The sequence below is a fragment of the Oncorhynchus nerka genome, linkage group LG27, assembly GCF_034236695.1.
Source record: "Oncorhynchus nerka isolate Pitt River linkage group LG27, Oner_Uvic_2.0, whole genome shotgun sequence".
In the NCBI taxonomy this organism is placed as follows: Eukaryota; Metazoa; Chordata; class Actinopteri; order Salmoniformes; family Salmonidae; genus Oncorhynchus; species Oncorhynchus nerka.
In genome coordinates this window covers 29015919-29036961 of record NC_088422.1, presented here as the reverse complement: position 1 = coordinate 29036961, position 21043 = coordinate 29015919, and the positions used below count along the sequence as shown (strand labels likewise).

General features: G+C 44.6%; 1 protein-coding gene across 1 annotated transcript in view; it reads right to left on the bottom strand.

Annotated features, from left to right (window-relative positions):
* The window catches only part of hmcn2 (hemicentin 2), a 69828-nt gene extending 49270 nt beyond the window's left edge, over positions 1 to 20558 (bottom strand). The window contains exons 1-22 of the mRNA XM_029637683.2: positions 20011 to 20558; positions 14466 to 14536; positions 13969 to 14127; positions 13756 to 13878; positions 9180 to 9351; positions 8939 to 9045; positions 8699 to 8819; positions 8353 to 8616; positions 8109 to 8253; positions 6867 to 6988; positions 6278 to 6550; positions 5679 to 5820; positions 5217 to 5344; positions 4317 to 4430; positions 4048 to 4206; positions 3639 to 3833; positions 2318 to 2413; positions 2013 to 2140; positions 1774 to 1918; positions 1031 to 1143; positions 303 to 462; positions 13 to 172 (exon numbers count right to left, since the gene is read on the bottom strand). Coding sequence (XP_029493543.2) covers positions 13 to 172; positions 303 to 462; positions 1031 to 1143; positions 1774 to 1918; positions 2013 to 2140; positions 2318 to 2413; positions 3639 to 3833; positions 4048 to 4206; positions 4317 to 4430; positions 5217 to 5344; positions 5679 to 5820; positions 6278 to 6550; positions 6867 to 6988; positions 8109 to 8253; positions 8353 to 8616; positions 8699 to 8819; positions 8939 to 9045; positions 9180 to 9351; positions 13756 to 13878; positions 13969 to 14127; positions 14466 to 14536; positions 20011 to 20284 — 3371 coding nt within the window. The 5' untranslated portion in view covers positions 20285 to 20558. The remainder of the gene's footprint in view (positions 1 to 12; positions 173 to 302; positions 463 to 1030; positions 1144 to 1773; positions 1919 to 2012; positions 2141 to 2317; positions 2414 to 3638; positions 3834 to 4047; positions 4207 to 4316; positions 4431 to 5216; positions 5345 to 5678; positions 5821 to 6277; positions 6551 to 6866; positions 6989 to 8108; positions 8254 to 8352; positions 8617 to 8698; positions 8820 to 8938; positions 9046 to 9179; positions 9352 to 13755; positions 13879 to 13968; positions 14128 to 14465; positions 14537 to 20010) is intronic.
* Between the last annotated feature and the right edge of the window lie 485 nt (positions 20559 to 21043).

Genomic DNA, 21043 nt, shown 5'->3' with positions numbered 1-21043 from the left:
ACTTCCTCTTACCAGGCAGTGACTGGAGGGATGGGCTGGCCGTTCCTGCTCCATGTGACCAGGGGAGAGGGACTGCCCTGGACCTCACAGGGGAGGATGACCTCAGAGCCCACCTCGGCAGCCATCTTAACTGTGTTCTCCTGACTGCTCACACCTATGATCTTAGGCTTGGCTGGGGGGAAAGTAAACATGATATATTTTACACAGTACCGGTACCTCTATCAATGAAACACTTTGAAGAGAGGCCATTGATATTGCAGGCACTGGACAGCCTTTGCAGTAAGTACATTTGCAGCACTTACTGTTGACACTAAGCTGGATCTCACGGCTGGCGTAGCCCACTGCACTGGTGGCTGTGCAGATGTATATGCCTGCATCCTCTGCAGTGGGGTTGAGGATGTGGAGGTAACCATCATTGTCTGACTGGGCAGAGGACATGTCCCTGGGCAGGGGCTCCCTTCCCTGGGGGCAGAGCAGGCAGAATGAGGCCCGGGCCCAGATACACACTCAACTGCACTGGGACACATATCTAGGCCAAAGGTTCAAAACGCAACTTCACTTCTGATGCCTGCTATAATTACAGAGCCGAACCCCCTTCCCAAATTAAACTAAATAGATGCTCTCTCTCTCTCTCTTTCTCTCACTCACACACACACACACACACACACACTTCCCTTTTGAACACAATATGGCTTTTGCAGACTCACTTTCATCTGACAAGAATATACATTTAGTTCGCTCTAGTGCACTAATCTGAGAATGTATGGAACAAGGCTATGAAAAAACGTTCCTTAGCACAGGCAGCCGTATAATATATAAACAAGTGTTACGTTAGTTTAAAGGTTATTCACATGATGTTAGTTGCCATTCATTTTAAGACAGATGGGCTGTGATTATAATCCCCTCTAGATTCCCTTGTGCTAAATTACACGATTTGTCACGGGCCATTTGTCATATGTGTTTCGAGAGATGGAGCCAAAACCATCATTAGAGAAAAAATAGCTTCCGAGCAGAAAGCATAACATCCTACCTTGGACCAGACAATAGTTGGCTTGGGAACTCCACTGGACTCACATGACAGGGTGATGGCCACACCCTCATTGGCTATGTAGTGGTATGGACCAGCGCTGATCTCTGGGGGCACTGGAAAAGTAGGTCACAAGTACAGCTGTCGACTGAGCATGGACAACCATGGAGGCAGAATTATCACTGGATTTAGCTCACAGCATCAGCCTTCAAGGCATTTCTTCATTACAACTTGTTGATGAACCCTAATCTGTGTGTGTGTCTGTCATTATTGTCTATGGACAAAGTGACTGTTCATCAATGTATGCAGTCTTAACTATAACACTGCAGGGTGCTCAAGTTACTCAGAGGTTGTTTTCCCATACTAATAGTCAGCATGTTCTTAAGATCATTAAATGCCCCCATGACTATAGCAGGTGGGCATTTATTGGGATGACTCATGTACTGGAGGCAGCTCTGCAGAGTGGTCACTAGCTGGCACAGCCACAAAGTCATGCATTCTAATTTTAAACCTAACCCTAACCCTAACCTTAACCAAACTGCTAACCCTAATGCTTAACCCTAACCTTAAATTAAGACCAAAAATCTACTTATTGTTTTCATGCATTTTTACGATGCAGACAATTTTGACCTTGCAGCTAGCTCATCTAGTTCCACAGTTCCCCTCAATAAACGTCAACCTACATGACACTAGAGAATCTGCTATAGCCCTGTATTGACCATACTGTAAATCGTTTATCCTCTCACCATGGACTTCCAGGCTGACAGATATGTTGACTGACCCCGCTATGTTCACCGCAGTGCAAACATACGTCCCAGCATCCTCTGGGAGTGCCCTCTCTATGTACAGGCTGCCATCACTCCTCAGGAATGTCCTGCCACTCAGCCGCAGCTAGGGAACAGCAATGGATTAAATTAGACAATGATAAACACACATTGCAAGAGGTAGTAAGATTGTAAGATTATTTGGGACAGGTCATTCTCACTTCATTTCCATTGTGGGTCCAGTGTCTCTCTGGCAGGGGTATTCCATCCAATAGCATGCAGGGAATGCTCAGAGACTGACCAATCCCAGTGGTGATGACTAGTGGACCATGTGCCAAAAAAGGGGGCTCTGTTGGACAAAGCAGGGGGGATATCGTTACATGAGCAGACAGACAGAGATACAAAGCAGCAGTAGAAAAAAGAATGTATGATCAAACTGAAACTATTATGGGGAGAGGAAGCAATGGATACTAGTGTTATCTATCAGCAGAGAAAGGTAAGACTGAACACAAACACGAGCTCATACCCAGTCCACTGACACTGACTCTGGCCTCAGTCCTGATGGTTCCAAACTGGTTCTTGGCCTCACAGACATACACGCCTTCATCATCCAACCAGACACCTGTGGACCAACGTATAGCGGGGGGAGAATACTGTTATCATGACCAAATATATATACGGATTGCACTCTATAGGATGGAAATATATCTCCATGCAAACCTCAGTATGAGAAAGGTAACATGTGGAAGTAATGTATTTAGAGTTGACAAGTGCATGCTAACAAGACATCATTTTCATCAACTTTGTTTCAACCGTCTACTGGCATTATCTTGGTTTAATTATAATGTCATTAGGGTTCATTGAAAACGGATGAATACAATTAGGTGCAAAGTAGTACAGCTGCCCGTACAACATGTCTTACACAGTATATTCTACTTAGAACACATGATGACAGATGGAAACATGATTCAATTGCCAGTGTCTACATGGCTGATGTCAACCCATGTGACGAGTCAACAGTGAAAGTGGTGTGACAATATTTAGCCTGCATGCGGAATCTGACACATGAATTAATAGGACACTGGACTCTCTTACTATAATCAACGGCAGGTAAAGACAGAAGCATCTGCTGCCGTTGAAGCAAATCAGGTCAGTGTGCAGACACAGACGGGGCGAGTGATGGAAGTCCACTTCTCCATGCAAATACTACTGTTTCTCCCTCGCCAATAACAAATAACCCAGCCTTTAAATATTGAGGATCTATGCTGTGGATATATCAATCTCTCTCTCTCTCTCTCTCTCCCTCTCCCTCTCTCTCTCTCTCTCTCTCTCTCTCTCTCCCTCTCTCTCTCTCTCTCTCTCTCTCTCTCTCTCTCTCTCTCTCTCTCTCTCCCTCTCTCTCTCTCTCTCTCTCTCTCCACCCCCTCCGTCCCTCCCTCACTGGACAAGGCTAAAGTCATGGTCCAAACGATATTATATCCACATCATACAGTTCCAACTCGACTCAACCCTGATTTAACATGGACATCTCTGTCAGATCTCTAAGGCCCTCAAAGTGCCTCAGTTTGCTTCACTGCAGGAGAAAGGGGAGACGCTCTATTTATTCAGCAGTGCCAGCTGTATCCTGTTACGCTCACTCTCTTAAGAAAACGTTTACTGAATCTGATCTGAGGGGCTCCACCTCTTCAATATTTATGAACCCAAAGAACGTCAGCCGTGCCAGTCACACACTTGGCGCCAATGGAGGTTCTGGTCTCTTTGGAGCCTGCTGCTTTGGTATGGAATGCAATAGTGGGATAGTGAAATATTGTAAAGAACAATAGTGGGAAAGGGACATAAAGACTCACTCTGGATCAGGAGATGCCCTTTTTCTAGTTGCACATGGCTGCCGCTGCTGTCTACGTTAGTGAGAATCGGTCTCCCATCATCTCGACGCCAGGTAACCTTGGGCAATGGGAAACCATGGGCGACACAGTGCAGGGTGACATTCTCCCCCACATCTGCCATCATGTCAACGGGGGTTTCTGAGAACAGAGGGGCCGCTGTGGGAGAAAGAGTGGGGAGATCAGCGTGAAGTTCTCCATACACAAATAGTGTAAAAAAAAGTGTAATACAGACTGTTTATGTATTTTAAGTAGAGTAGTTATATGTCCTTTTTAAATATGTCCTTTTTATATACTATTTATATAAAGGGTGAAATGCGTTGCCATTATTACTGGTTATCTGAAAGTAGCATTAATTCAGTAAGGCCCTCACCTCCAACCTCCAGAATAACGGTAGCAGAGGAGGTTCCAGCCGGGTTTCTGGCCACACAGCTGTACTCCCCGGCATCCTTCTCCTGCACCGCTCGGATCTGCAGCGTCCCACGATGCACGTCCTGCTCAGCAAAAGGAACTGAGTCTACTTGCAGATCACCTGAGAAAAAACAAGAAAATGACACACAGACACAGTGACTTATTAATGAATTCAAATATCAACCTAACAGGTATCACATCACAACGAATCACTCAGTGATCAGTATTTACCTTTGGACCATTTGACCAGAGGAGGGGGGACACCTGTTGCTTGGCATGCCAGAGTGGCATCACCTCCAACTGCTACCATCACAACCTGTTTCGCCACCCAGATACTGGGTTCCTCTGTAGGGAGGGAAACCAAGATAGAGCTTAAATAATAAACATGACCCAAACATGTTAATTATCTACCAAATCGGCAGACATGTTCACAATGCTATACATGATCAGAATAGCAAAGTAATGTGAAATTAATTTTGTAAATTGACTGGGCAGCGGCCCAGGCAGGAGGTAAAAATAGAAGTATCGCTGTCTGACATTTCACACGCCTTGTACGTCAGTGGAGACGTGACAGAGACAGATGCTACAGTCGTCAAGAGAGAGAGACAGCTGAAAGGATAAGACGATGCATCCAGCCCGAGCCGGAATGATGGTGTCTTGACAGACCAGTGTTGTTCAAAATGACACTCCCAGACAAAAGTGACCATAATACAAGCACACCCCAGGGAAAAGCTGCCATGGTCCATCAGTGCTGTGCCCTCTGTCAAGCACTCACTGACAGCAAGGCTAAAAATACATCCTGACGACTGTCAACCCTGCCCACACAGGGAAGTTTCAACCCACTGAGCAAGACAGGAGGAAATATGCCACTGTCAATCTGAGCTCTACTCACAGCTAGACAACATAGCCCAAACACCATGGATCAGAGAGAAATTCATTCAAACAGCACTCAACAAAGTTTTCTAACACATAAACCATACAATAGTGACCCTTCTCTGAAAATGTATGCCCGGGGAAGCAGTGGAAGATAATCTTGAGTTGAACTAGTCTAGAGAGAACCTGTCATAGCCTTTATAGAGTTGTCTCGCTTGGATACGGTAGGACTAGGGCTGTAACGACATCTCTACCTACCTGCATAATTGAGAGACACAGTCTGTTTAGCAGTTCCAGCCTCATTGGTTGCAAGGCATGTGTAGTTCCCAGCATCCTCAGGGAGGCCATCTCTGATTGTAAGGCCACCATGTTTGGATATAGCCATCCTGTATCATGTAAGACAGACATCAGTCACGGGAATTAATGTTTGTTGATTTAGACGATCACAAATGCAGATGTCTCAGTGAAATTCATCACTAGCTGTCCTAGGAACTGTTTGGATTGCTTAAGGCATTTCTCTTTTGAAAATGTATTTATTGGCAGCCATATGTAAATGTACAAAAAATCTGGAATAATATAGTTTTGTGGTTAGATGTAACTATAAAATGAAGCAAACGAGATGTGACATTTGTATATTCATACTAGGCATTTAAAAAGGAATCAAACAAGTCTCTGCAGCTGCTGTGGTGTAGGTGTTGAGTGGGCTGAGAGTTCCTTTACCGTGGCTGATTAGTGAGGAAGATGTTTCCATGACTCCAGAAGAGCTGTGGAGTGGGGGAGCCGGACACTGTGCAGATGAAGTGGACCTCAGACCCCCTGGAGAAGGCTTGGCTCTGGGGGCTGACTACCACAGAAGGGGCCTCTACAGAGATAGAGGGGATCCATAGTAAAGGGCTGATGACTCAAGTCCCAGTCATGGCTTTATGATAAGTAATTTATTACAGGCAGGGGTGATCATGGCTAAACTGTGGTGAACCTCTGCTAGTCTGGGGGCAGATCAGGATTAACAGGGAGGGCCTGACGTCATGATCACAGCGGATCACAGTCAGAGACATGTTTCAAATTTGTTTGGAGGTTTTCAAACGCATTTTCAAGCATCTGATGCCATGCCCATGATAGAACCTGCAATTTTCAACTTGCTGATTTGAAACATGTTCTGACTGGGAGCGTTTCTGGAGAAGTGGATAAGTCCTTCTACTAAGGCAGTAATGAAAAGCAGATACCAGAGGCCTGGAGGAGGTATGGAGGGGGCCCTGGTGTGTTTAGTGTTTAAGCAGATAACCGGTACGGTGCGGTTGGGGTGCGGTGAGCTACAGTACCTGGGACGAGCAGCCACACTGTGACTCGGCTGTCTCCATGGGCGTTGGTGGCCACACACTGGTACTGGCCGGCATCCTGGGGCCGCAACCCACTGATCTCCAGGAAGGAGTTGGGCAAGACCCTTACCCTCCCGGAGCGGGTCAGGATATTGAGTCCTGCCCGCTGCCAGGTCAGGTTGTGGCGCATGGAGCCCTCCACCTGGCAGGCCAGCACAGCCACGGCCCCCACAGTAGAGCTCACGTTCACTGGGGCCTTCAGCACCGGAGGAGGCTCTGTCTCATGAGAAACACAGTCAACACAGTCAACACAGTGAGACTAACAGCACACTATCAGCAGGGACTAAACAGTACAGACATAGTTTACTGTCAATGTAAACATTTGGAATGACATGTATTATATCAGTGGACTTTATATCAGCAATATCTAAATAAAATAAGTATTTTGAAATGCTATTCATATATTTGAAGTGGTGTGTGTGTGTGTGTGTGTGTGTGTGTGTGTGTGTGTGTGTGTGTGTGTGTGTGTGTGTGTGTGTGTGTGAGTGTGTGTGTGTGTGTGTGTGTGTGTGTGTGTGTTCTGCTGACATACCTCTCACAGTCAGCTGTGTGAGGGCTCGTCCCAGTCCCGCGCTGCTCTGAGCTATGCACTCGTACGGACCCTCATCCTCACCTGAGGCATGCGGAATTTCCCATGATGCTTTGCCAGAGAACCTGAGACATATGAACAGTTAGCTGGCAGGTGAATAATGATGGGAACAGGATACTGTCTTACAGCACTGACAAATTAGCCTCTCTGGCACAGAGACACAGTGAATTCCTCTCGCCAGAGGTCGGCATTATTTAATGTACACTACCATTCAAAGGTTTGGGGTCACTTAGAAATGTCCTTGTTTTTGAAAGAAAAGCACATTTTTGGTCCATTAAAATAACATCAAATTGATCAGAAATACATTGTAGACATTGTTAATGTTGTAAATGACTATTGTAGATGGAAACGGCATATTTTGTATGGAATATCTACATAGGTGTACAGAGGCCCAATATCAGCAACCATCACTCCTGTGTTCCAATGGCACGTTATGTTAGGTAATCCAAGTTAATCATTTTAAAACGCTAATTTATCATTAGAAAACCCTTTTGCAATTATGTTAGCACAGCTGGAAACTGTTTTTTCGATTAAAGAAGCAATAAAACTGGCCTTCTTTAGACTAGTTGAGTATCTGGAGCATCAGTATTTGTGGGTTCGATTACAGGCTCAAAATGGCCTGAAACAAAGACCTTTCTTCTGAAACTCGTCAGTCTATTCTTGTTCTGAGAAGTGAAGGCTATTCCATGCGAGAAATTGCCAAGAAATTGAAGATCTCGTACAACGCTGTGTACTACTCCCTTTACAGAACAGCACAAACTGGCTCTAACCAGAATAGAAAGAGGAATGGGAGGCCCGGGTGCACAACTGAGCAAGAGGACAAGTACATTAGAATGTCTAGTTTGAGAAACAGACGCCTCACAAGTCCTCAACTGGCAACTTCATTAAATAGTACCTGCAAAACACCAGTCTCAACGTCAACAGTGAAGAGGCGACTCAGGGATGCTGGCCTTCTAGGCAGAGTTCCTCTGTCCAGTGTCTGTGTTCTTTTGGCCATCTTAATCTTTTCTTTTTATTGGCCAGTCTGAGATAAGGCTTTTTCTTTGCAACTCTGCCTAGAAGGCCAGCATCCGGGAGTCGCCTCTTCACTGTTGACGTTGAAACTGGTGTTTTGCGGGTACTATTTAATGAAGCTGCCAAGTCGTATCTTAGTGTGTTCAACGAACAGAAGAGACAGATACTCACTGGAACAACTTATCCTCTCCAAGAGACACTCCACTCCGGGTGAACCTCAGCCTATAGGGAACATCGCTCTCTACCGAACAGCCAATCATAGCGGGCTGCATATAAAAGCTGTTCACCACAAGGGGCATGCTCACCGCTGGGGGATCTGTTTCAAGACAAAAAGGAGAGGAGGGAAGAGGTCACACACTGGACTAGGGCTGTCTGTGAGACAGTAGGGTGGAGACTGAGGAGAAGGGTCTCTTACCTGGGATGATGTTTGTATAGGAGACACTGGACAACCTCTGGAAGCGGTAACCTTCCTCATCCTTCCCTGTCACCTTGAGGAAGAAACTTTGGGAAGGAGTGCGAAATTCTGGGACACTCCAGAGTCCTCGGCTGCCCCTGTCAGAGGGCAGAGGCACAGGGAGGGTGCGTAGGGAGCGTCCTGAACCTGACACTAACTCCATATGACTCAGCTGACCTGGTGGCTTCAGTCCTGTACACTTCAGTAACACATGGGCTGGAACTCCTATGAAAGGGGAGGAAAGCCAAATGTTATTCAATGCAATCACATATACATACAAAGATGTAAAATTACATGTACACATTACCTTTGATGGGTCTCTCCCTGGTATAGTTGAACTCAGACACTGGTATACTGGAGAACCCAGCCCGGAAGTCCAGATTGCTGACCCCTGTAACTCTCAGAGTGTGGCGGCCACCACAGCCCACCTGGTCATAGAAAGGGGTCATTCAGTTGTTGTTTTGTACATCAGAGGTGACTAAATCAGTTATCTCATTCTCAATGCAGGATGATCACAACTATGTCAGGAGGTGCTACGGTACAGTACCTTCAGAGTCCAGGATCCAGGTCGGGGGAACTTCAGGTTGACAACACGGGCTGAGTTTGGGATATTCAGTAGCTCTGTGAGGCCCTGCTCCACTCCAACAATGCGACCTAAGCAATTGAAACACATAATGTCATGTCAAAATGTGAAATAGCATTTGATGTTCAGCTAAATGGATATATAGTATTATTCTCAAGTAGTGACAATATTTTCAGTGAGAATACATAATGAAAGCATAATGTACCAAGGGGATCCCTGAGCTCGATCTGAGGGGCTGGCCCACTAAGTGACACAGTGAACTCCTTCAGGCTGGGGTCAAAGGGCACCTCCCACTGGTTCTCCTGAGCACTGTCATGGTTGGAGGAGAGCAGGTGGACCTTCAGGCCCTGTACTGTCTCTTCCACCCACTTCAAGACCTGTCAGGAAATAAGACATCATCTCAGCAAGACAGCAGCACACCTCACACCCCACACAGCTAGAGGACAAACTAGACAGGGGTGGTCTGGAACCTGTCACACTAGACTAGACTATATAGCCATTCTGGCAAAGACCTCTACTGGAAACCAAATCAGAGTGAAAGGACAGGAAGGATGTGCATGTGACCTCATGACCCATCTCTGATTCTGAAACTGTCTGCTTCAACACTGCAAGCTGGTCTTTGTCTTTGGACCATTCTTCCATCGCCAAAGTATGTCTCAAAGGGATCTTCCATAAACAAAAGGAAAGTGAAACAGCTCAACTGTCAAAAAGATAACATACAGTTTTCTGCACTCTTAAGCATGAATTCCCCAGAGGAGTTTATCTCACAGTGGAAGGCAGCACACTGTCCTTCTGCAAACCACCTTTAATGAATCATGGGATTGGTTCTCCTGTCCTGGCTTTACAAGAGCCTAGGAGAGATCTATTCCAGATTATAAACAGGTCCAACTGTGCAGGATAAATGAAGACTATCAATGGATCAACTGTTTTACTCTGTATTATCTGAAAAATTGGGTGGGCTTTAAATAGCAGATGTGGCCTGAGAGGACTGGTCTTGTCTGGAGTTGATGGGATTGTGGCGGCTTCACTGAAATGAGGCTCATTATCTTGTTCTCAGAGAAAAGATGACCCAATGCCTGGCTTCTGCTGAGACTGAAATAACCCTGGGTGGCTTGATTGCATTCAATTCCAGTAGTAAACATCACTGAGTATACTTTTCCCCATGACGATTACAGTAGAATATTTGACCGTTAGAATTTTTATCTTTGCGTTTTCAACCCTGTAGGTGAAATCATGCTGGTGGTTATGAATCAGAAGAAAAACAACCTGTGTCCTTTCTCCTTTACAGGAAAAGAAGAGCATAACCCGCTGTGTAACTGTGTCTTATTCATTTCACTGGCTGGACCATCCTTTTTTCCATCTTTCAAGTGCTTTACAAGCAACTGTGGTCTTGTATTTGATTTGACCCCATAATCGTGAGGGCAGACATTATGGTTGCATTGTGTCTATAATAAAACAAACTGAAAATGGCCCCTCTGAAAAAAGGGGCTTATTCAACACATCTTCATATATTTAGGAATAATGAAGATTGGAGTGAGCAAAGCCTTTGATAATTTAATTAGCAGGCCTCCCCTCTCTGTGTACCGGCCCACTGGCTCCTCTCAGCAGCTGGTTCCTCTCAGAGTTTACAACTGGAAACAGCTGTAAGGTCTGCCACATGTGCAGCCATCCCCAGTGGAGCAGGAAACTGCTGTAGAGTGAGCTACATCTTCCACAAACCGGTGTCTATTTCATCTCCAGCACCCAGGGAGGACACAGAGCAGACAGTCATCTCCCCACAGCCTTAGACAAAGGGACATGGAGACACCGAGACATTCATCTCCCCACAGCCTTAGACAAAGGGACATGGAGACACCGAGACATTCATCTCCCCACAGCCTTAGACAAAGGGACATGGAGACACCGAGACATTCATCTCCCCACAGCCTTAGACAAAGGGACATGGAGACACCGAGACATTCATCTCCCCACAGCCTTAGACAAAGGGACATGGAGACACCGAGACATTCATCTCCCCACAGCCTTAGACAAAGGGACATGGAGACACCGAGACATTCATCTCCCCACAGCCTTAGACAAAGGGACATGGAGACACCGAGACATTCATCTCCCCACAGCCTTAGACAAAGGGACATGGAGACACCGAGACATTCATCTCCCCACAGCCTTAGACAAAGGGACATGGAGACACCGAGACATTCATCTCCCCACAGCCTTAGACAAAGGGACATGGAGACTGTCTGGTCTGACCAAGGTGTGTCTGAAGGAACATGCTGTGTTCTGATGGTGCTGCTACAGCCGCTCCCTGCCTGAGCCATGGGGAATCCAGAGAATCTACGGGTCTTTGAAACCTCATCCGCTGTGTCTCAGCTGAACAGGCACATGCCGGTATGTCAGGAAGAAGCATGCACTGTTCTTTACTTCCTCCAGCTTGGTGGTTGTCTACAGGGATTCCTCTTCCTCATGCCCCTTTGAACCCCTCCAGTAGACCGCCTGACTGATGGTTTCTCTCATCGTGGTTGGGGAACCTACAGACTACAGCCCTCCTTGCAGACAGGGGTCACCAAGCTCCTGCTCTGAGGTTAAGACGCCACCACCATCGCGGTGAGAGAAGAGACGGGGTGCCAGGAACCAGGCTATTAGGCCAGATCAGTCCCAGATGGATCCCCGTTCTCCTATTGGACGGGAATGTCAAAACACCTGCCTTGCCTTTCCCCCAGACAACAGACAAGAGTCTACCACATCTGTCTTCCTGTCTCTGGCCTAGACCACAGAGAATGGCTTTGTTCACTAACCTCAGGAACACAACAGAGGATACAGGTTAACTGGATTTCATTTATATTTTCACAAACACTCCTGTCGCTTTAACTCACTACTGGGCCCACCTGAAATCATTTGGCCAATGTTACCAGTGGTTCTTTTATGGAAGGAAGTCCAGCTATTTCAGAGAGGAGTGCATGTGGATCACAGGAGGTTGGTGGCACCTTAATTGGGGAGGATGGGCTTGTGGTAATTGCGGGAGTGGAATAGGTGGAATGGTATGAAATGCATCAAACACATGGGAGCCATGTGTTTGATGCCATTCCATTAGCTCCGTTCCAGGCATTATTATGAGCCGTCCTCCCAACAGCAGTCTCCACAGGTGTGGATTTGAAACACAGAGACACGAACATGCATTGGCCAGGATACTGCCATGGTGATCATAAACAGTCTACAGTAGATTATAGATGGGAGGGCAATAACTCATGAGCTCATGGCCTGTCCTGTCTCTTTCTCACCCTTATTGAGTCTAAGCTGAGGCAACAGAACAGACATCCACAATATGCATGGATTCGTGCATGGATGAAACCTCCCAGAGCCCAGAACGATTTCTCTTGGCCAGGTTCTCAGTCCTCTTTACATCATTCACACACTGAGAACTGAGGATAGCCTCTGTGGTCATTAGGACCATTAGTGTTAGAGTGTTCTTGTTCTACCCGAGCTCGGGATTGTTTGGCTATTTGCTCCGGTGATAACAACAAGTTAAGTCTTAAGAGTTGAAGGAGTGTCACACACAAGGTTTCACAATGAGCTGTTGTGTGTGGACTTGGAGCCAGCTCCAGTGGGCAGCTGTGTTGGAAAGGGAAGCCATGACAGATCATATCCTGGGATTAGACAGTAAAATAAGCAGTCTGTTTTCTCTCCACCTCTCCCCCGAGACCACAAAACACTATGTATATTTGATTTGGCAACAGTTTATTCAACTCATATTAAGGGGGAAGATGTTAGTTAGACGTGAGGTATTCATGTGGTTTCTAAGGTTTAAAGGATTTACATTAATTTAGTAATAACATGCCACCTAGGAGTTACAATCCCACTGGTTGTAAATGCAACTGAAATACGGTAGTAGTTCTCCATGTGGCTCCATACTAAATGAGTAGAGAGAATAGCATGACATTTTAATAATGGGTCACATTAAAACATAAAGGCACTCCTGCCACTATCTACACTCAGGCCCAGGTTGAGAGGACTGGTTTCTATTGGGTTGGGGGGACAAGATAGCTCCTCACTATTAACCATCATAACGCAGCACAGCACTGTCCTGCAATGTGGACATGCCATTCAGACACTCCTCAATGAACTGTGGAGGCTAGGAAGTGTTCATAGAACCAAATCCCACACACATACACCATACATACTATACATAAAAACCGGCAAAGAAAGCAGACACACATAAAAACACACATTGAGGACTGGGTTCAGGGGTTCAGTGGGCCACCTCCCCCAGTGAACAGTCATACTTGGCTCCAGTGTAGAGCTGCCCTCTCCTCAGCCCAGCCATCTCATGTGATGATATTCATGATACCAGTGTCTCTCCCAAAGGAAACCGGCTTCTTTTATGTTTGATTGGGAGTTATTGAACCTCGTTGAATTCGGCTTCCAAGATTTGGGCTTCAGTTACATGATAAGATAAAGGAATCACTCACCCCTACTATGTAGTTCCTGGTGAGTTTAATATTAACTTCCAAAATATTTGATGTTTGTCTATGACCTATACAATGATTACATGTTCGGGTGATATGGGATTCATATCGCTAGTCTTTCAACTGTTTTCACATATCAAATATTCTCCATAAACCATTTGTTCACTTGAACCCACCTGCATTTTATTTAACCCATGTCCTGAAGAGACAATAAACCTTTGCTTCTTACAGAAAAATCACACTATGGTTGACCATTGACTCAGCACACCCTCGTCAGTATGCTTGAAAATAATATCAATTTGTTTGATGACCTCTCACCTCATTGACTTGCTGCTTGTTCAGATGAAAGATCTGTCCAGAGCTGGTGGCAGCGATCTCCTCATAGGCTCTGTACCCAGGCTGAGAGCGGTCTCCGCAGTCCCCAGTCAAGACAAACACAACCTGGGTGCACACAGAGGACAGCAGAGGAAGGTTATCATTACTGAACTTATACTGAGATTATTGTAATCATACATTGCAATCAATCGTTACCTGTGACTGTCGGAGCTGCACCAGTTGCAGCACGTCCCTTTTGAGGTGGTAGTCCTTGGCCCTGGCGTCAGTGAACACGTAGATAAAGGAGCCTGGTAGAGACACCTCCAGGGCCTTCTTTATGGCTCCTACACTCATCTCTGGACAGTCTCCACCTCCCTGAGAGGAGACAACACACAGACCATTGATCCAACGCCATCATTGAGGGCCTCAATAGGAGCAAGCAATACATCACTATGCATAGACCTGTGCTATGCTGTGTAGCCTAACCATAATCTTATTGAGGTTAGAAAACGATAGTATACTGTATTGACTATAGAGTCTATGGGCTTTATATTCTAAGTAGTCTGCATTTCTATTGTACAGATCCTGCATAGCCTACCTCTTTCCTGGTCTACAGATTGATATCAAGCATTTACAGCCTATCCTATGGAGTCTGTCAGATGTTCTGGCAGAGGTGGTATAGCGTAGTAACAGGCTTTGGTTCTGGTACACACCTGGACAAACAGCTCCTGCAGATCCTGCTGGAACTTCTTTGGGTCAGTGGTGATGGACACAGGGCCAATGTCTAGAAGAACACATCAGCTATTAACATTATACATGACAATTGGCTGGATAATCAAAGGACAATCAATAAAATATGAAAATTAAAGATAAAACGAAAGGTCAGTTGCACTGGATAATTATAGGGTTCTGGATGATAGTCCATGGTTAAATGGTAGTCCATGCTGCTCCCTCAAAAATATTGCTTGCAATACCCTAATTCATTAGTGGTGGACAATTAAGTATCACATACATGCTAGATGATATAATAATATAGCATGTCTGTGGGGGTATTGTGCCATCTCTGGGTCAAAAAGCCCATGATGACTGAGTAATCATTAGTTGTGTTTAGTGCTGAAGTTAAAGCACCAGTGCAGTCAAACAGCAAACCACCCTGCATCCCACTGCTGTCTTGCCACTGAAGCTAAGCAGGGTTGGTCCTGGATGGGAGACCAGTGTTGGAGTGTTGGAGGGCCAGTAGGAGGCACTATTTCCTCTTGTCCATTTTTAAAAAAGATTCCAAAGCCCCAGGGAAGTGATTGGAGACATTGCCCTGTGTAGGGTGTTAACCCCGGTGTCCTGGCTAAATGATTGTGGACTACAGCAAAAGGAGGACTGAGCATGCCTCCATTATCATGGGGCTGTAGTGAGAAGGTTGAGAGATTCAAGTTCCTTGGTGTCCACATCAACAACAAACTATCATGGTCCAAACACACCAAGACAGTCGTGAAGGGGGCATGACAAAGCCTATTCCCCCTACGATGATTGAAAAGATTTGTCATGGGTCCTCAGATCCTCAAAAAGTTCTACAGCTGCACCATCAAGAGCATCCTGACTGGTTGCATCACTGCCTGGTATGGCAACTGCTCGGCCTGTGACCGCAAGGCACTACAGAGGGTCGTGCGTACGGCTCTATACATCACTGGGGCCAGGCTTCCTGCCATCCAGGACCTCTACACCAGGCGGTGTCAGAGGAAGGCCCTAAACATTGTCAAAGACTCCAGCCATGCCAGTCATAGACTGTTCTCTCTGATACCGCACTGCAAACAGTACCGGAGTGCCAAGTCTAGGTCCAAAATACTTCTTAACAGCTTCTACCCCCAAGCCATAAGACTCCTGAACAGCTAATCAAATGGCTACCCAGACAATTTGCATTGCCCCCCCCCCCCTCTCTTTTACGCTGCTGCTACTCTCTGTTTATTATCTATGCATAGTCACTTTAACTCTACCTACATGTACATATTACCTCAATTACATAGACTAACCGGTGCCCCCGCACATTGACTCTGTACGGGTACCCCTGTATATACAGTGCCTTGCGAAAGTATTCGGCCCCCTTGAACTTTGCGACCTTTTGCCACATTTCAGGCTTCAAACATAAAGATATAAAAGTGTATTTTTTTGTGAAGAGTCAACAACAAGTGGGACACAATCATGAAGTGGAAAGACATTTATTGGATATTTCAAACTTTTTGAACAAATCAAAAACTGAAGAATTGGGCGTGCAAAATTATTCAGCCCCCTTAAGTTAATACTTTGTAGCGCCACCTTTTGCTGCGATTACAGCTGTAAGTCGCTTGGGGTATATCTCTATCAGTTTTGCACATTGAGAGACTGACATTTTTTCCCATTCCTCCTTGCAAAACAGCTCGAGCTCAGTGAGGTTGGATGGAGAGCATTTGTGAACAGCAGTTTTCAGTTCTTTCCACAGATTCTCGATTGGATTCAGGTCTGGACTTTGACTTGGCCATTCTAACACCTGGATATGTTTATTTTTGAACCATTCCATTGTAGATTTTGCTTTATGTTTTGGATCATTGTCTTGTTGGAAGACAACTCTCCGTCCCAGTCTCAGGTCTTTTGCAGACTCCATCAGGTTTTCTTCCAGAATGGTCCTGTATTTGGCTCCATCCATCTTCCCATCAATTTTAACCATCTTCCCTGTCCCTGCTGAAGAAAAGCAGGCCCAAACCATGATGTTGCCACCACCATGTTTGACAGTGGGGATGGTGTGTTCAGGGTGATGAGCTGTGTTGCTTTTACGCCAAACATAACATTTTGCATTGTTGCCAAAAAGTTCAATTTTGGTTTCATCTGACACATGTTTGGTGTGTCTCCCAGGTGGCTTGTGGCAAACTTTAAACGACACTTTATATGGATATCTTTAAGAAATGGCTTTATTCTTGCCACTCTTCCATAAAGGCCAGATTTGTGCAATATACGACTGATTGTTGTCCTATGGACAGAGTCTCCCACCTCAGCTGTAGATCTCTGCAGTTCATCCAGAGTGATCATGGGCCTCTTGGCTGCATCTCTGATCAGTCTTCTCCTTGTATGAGCTGAAAGTTTAGAGGGACGGCCAGGTCTTGGTAGATTTGCAGTGGTCTGATACTCCTTCAATTTCAATATTATCGCTTGCACAGTGCTCCTTGGGATGTTTAAAGCTTGGGAAATCTTTTTGTATCCAAATCCGGCTTTAAACTTCTTCACAACAGTATCTTGGACCTGCCTGGTGTGTTCCTTGTTCTTCATGATGCTCTCTGCGCTTTTAACGGACCTCTGAGACTATCACAGTGCAGGTGCATTTATACAGAGACTTGATTACACACAGGTGGATTGTATTTATCATCATTAGTCATTTAGGTCAACATTGGATCATTCAGAGATCCTCACTGAACTTCTGGAGAGAGTTTGCTGCACTGAAAGTAAAGGGGCTGAATAATTTTGCACGCCCAATTTTTCAGTTTTTGATTTGTTAAAAAAGTTTGAAATGTCCAATAAATGTTGGTCCACTTCATGATTGTGTCCCACTTGTTGTTGATTCTTCACAAAAAAATAGAGTTTTATATCTTTATGTTTGAAGCCTGAAATGTGGCAAAAGGTCGCAAAGTTCAAGGGGTCCGAATACTTTCGCAAGGCACTGTAGCCTCGCTATTGTTATTTTACTGCTGCTCTTTAATTATTTGTTACTTTTATTTAAAATGTTTTACTATTTTTTACTTAACACTTATTTTTCTTAAAACTGCATTGTTGATTAAGGGCTTGTAAGTAAGCATTTCACTGTAAGGTCTACACCTGTTGGTTTTGAAATTCACACTCTGGCCCTCAAACCATCATGGCCACCTAATCATCCCAAGCTTTCAATTGGCCCATTCCTCTCCTCTGTAACTATTCCTCAGGTGGTTGCTGTAGATGAGCACGTGTTCTCAATCAACTTACCTGGAAAAATAAGGGATAAATGAAAGTCAAAGACGTGAGGTTGAAATAATACTTTTTTTTAACCATTTGAATTGAAAACAATCACAGTAATGATTTGATTTTGGGATAACAAATTCCTGCATTGGCCCTTTAACAGAGAGTGACCTGGTCCCCTGTCATACTGCAGTGTATCCCAGCACGACAAATAACAGCCTGCTAAGATCGGACACTTATTTGGACTCCTTCAAGGGATGATTGATGTAGCAGTAAACATTAACCGACAAACAGAGAATATATTGTTTGTGATAGAGAATAGGTTAGCATATAGAACAGTATTTCACTCAAGTGTGAGGGATGGGCCCGGTAGGTTGGGGTGGGGCCAACGTATGTGTGTTTTTGTGTGTGTGTTTGTGTGTGTACGTGTGGCGTGTGTGCTTAAAGCTTTGCCATCAAATTGCAAGCCTTGCTTACTAAATATAACTATTACAATAGACATTGATAATTTGTGGACATGTCAGACTGTCAGTCTGCCTGGTGATTATTTCTTGGTCGCTCTCTCTCTCTCGCTCTCCCACCGTCTTTTTCTTGTCAGGCTTTTTAAATCTTTGTCCCCACTTCACTCATAAAAGCCCATAAAACATGGATACTGTCACGCCTCTTTGCCAATCACCCAGTTTCTTTGCAATCTCAGGAGTTTTACAAGGTCCCCAAAGACAGAATGTGTGGCGTTAGTGTAGCTAGCCGAGCACAACATCCCCCTCCCAACTTCCAGCTCTTAGACCCAGGCTTGGTTACTGGGGCTGGTAGGCTTTCCGGAGGGGTGGATGGGGGGTGATTGGGGTAATTACACACAAGCAGGCAGCATATGCTTCTCATCAGGGCTCAAACACCCTCCCCCAATAGGGCACTCTCTATTTTCAAACTCCAGCTTTCCCATAGAGGGAGATTGGAAGAGGGACGCTTGGGGAAGAAGCTTACCTGTTGCCATCCCCTTTAGCCCAGTTATCCTGTTCCTCTGTGTGAGTCGTGTTAAGCACACTAACTGTAGACTCAAATGTAGCTGGGTTGTTCCACCAAGTCGTGCCTTTTGAGATGTGTAACTTAAAGATGTTCTGTTGTGGTTGATATCACCTCATTTTAACATTCTGTCATAAGGAGCACATGTTCAACTTAATACAACACCTGCTTTACCATCTCAAGAGGTTTATAAAGTGCCAAATAAAGTGACAGGGTTGACCATAACAGGGGTGACGATTTTATCTTTAATCAGCCATAAATCCCCTTGTGACAGGGGAAATGGAAGCTTGTTGGGTGCAACAGAGAGGGGCAATTGAATGCAAGCTTCACAACAAACAAAAAAAATGGTTAAAATACTTCTAGGTTGTCTATCTATGGGTAACAGGGTTGAAGTGTTACAGTATGCTAGACTCACTCGGTTTTCCACCACAAACCACCAGAAAATGGGCAAAAACAGTAGAGCCAGCCAGCCCGCTTGCTTTTATATTATGATTTGACTATTAGATAGATGTTCAATGTTTCTTTTGAAAAATATATTTTAAAAGGAATAGTTTCAACATATTAATACAAGAGTTCATTTCACATAACAGGGTTGACCTTAAAATGAGGGACAGGTTGTTTTTTGTTCAAATGTAACACTACTCACATGAAATAAATACTCATCTCCAGAAATGACTTTGTCAAAGCAACAAAATAACTAGGACACTGATGGAGAAAACTTGGTTAAGTTCATTAAAATCTTCCTGGAATTTTGGCACATTGGCAAGTCTTTCTTCATGTACAAATCTGATTTATTGAATTCTCCATGTGGTCTATATTAAAGGGCACTTCATTGAATACAACAGGCTTTTAAAATGTTATTCAACATTGGTGCACAACTTCTAATTAAAAATATCAAAGGGATGCAAAAGGAACTCATTTCGTGGAAAGACCCAATTAGTGTCTTATGTTTCGAATTTGTTTATCTTGAAACAGAGCCATAAACATCTGTAATTTGTAGTTTGCTTCCAGTTAAAAACCTCAGATTAGCCAATGGATAATAATTTGCATAATATAAATCAGATAAGGTTATACTGTATAGGCTACAGTTGATTTGGCTAGTAAATATTAAGATAAGTCATGAGTGAAATGCAGGAGACTGAAATCAATTGTTCATGTCAATTGTTTAATGTAAATAATGTAGGCCTATTGTCTTTTTTTTAAATGCTAAATCTCTTACTCTTGTCTTACTATTGTAAGAAATAATTAGAGTTCTGCAACTTTTCATCTTTTATTTTTTTTTACCTGGATCATGAAACGGGACGAGGACAAAGTTTTTGATGGGTCTGGTCCTCCGGTTGAGGGTCTTTTCCAGGATCCGAGAAGCGCCCTCTATCACCTGTTTGAGGTCGTCGTACATTGAGCCGGTAACGTCGAACACAAAGGCCAGGGTTGAAGCGCTGTCACTGTCCATGGAATCAAAGTCCTCCTGGACCCCCTCAACTCGCAGGTCAGCCAGTACTTTGGACCCGCAAATAAAGAGCGCCAAGACAAGGCACTTCAACATAATACCGGTCATTATCAATTCACTGCATCTGTTTTTGTTTTCAGAAATGTAACAAACCAGTTTAAACACAAAACTTTTGACGAATAAAAAAAATCACCTAGGCCTATACAATTATTGCCAAAAACAACTCAAATCCAAAATCATTGGAAATGTTGCCTCAATTGAAATGCACACCGATCTAGAGTAGATGATGTAGCACGTTATTTCCTCCGAGTTACATCCATGTACAAACGTTTGGAGGGACTGGAACGAGCTTCTCCCCTGGAGAAATGGAACGCTGAGCGCTCAGAACGGGGGCGGAGATGGGTGTTAAAACGGGTCCTGAGTAGGAACAAGCAGATTTTTTTGTGTGTGTAACTTGACCCGGCTATGACTTCCAGCCCCAACCCCATATCCCACATTCTCCTGGCTGGGTACACTTTATCTAACAACATTGGATCCGGCCAACCTAGTCTGGTGCAAAGCAATTGTACACAACTTTTACAGTGGATAATATTTGTGGTCATGACTGAAGAGCATTGTCCAAATGGCTTGGGTTTTATAAATAGCAGCGTTTATATTCAGCTGGCATCTAAGTTTGTACATGCTACTCTCTGGTAGTAGCCTGTCATAACAGTATACTATCCCTCTGGTGCATGAATGGAATCAGTGGCCTGACAAGATACAGAGAAATACTGTACCAGATGTGTTTTCAGAGGAAAGGTTTAGGAAGCCAAACGTCTCTTTCTCTTCAGATTACACATTCTGATAAGAGCGGATACTTCGATTGCA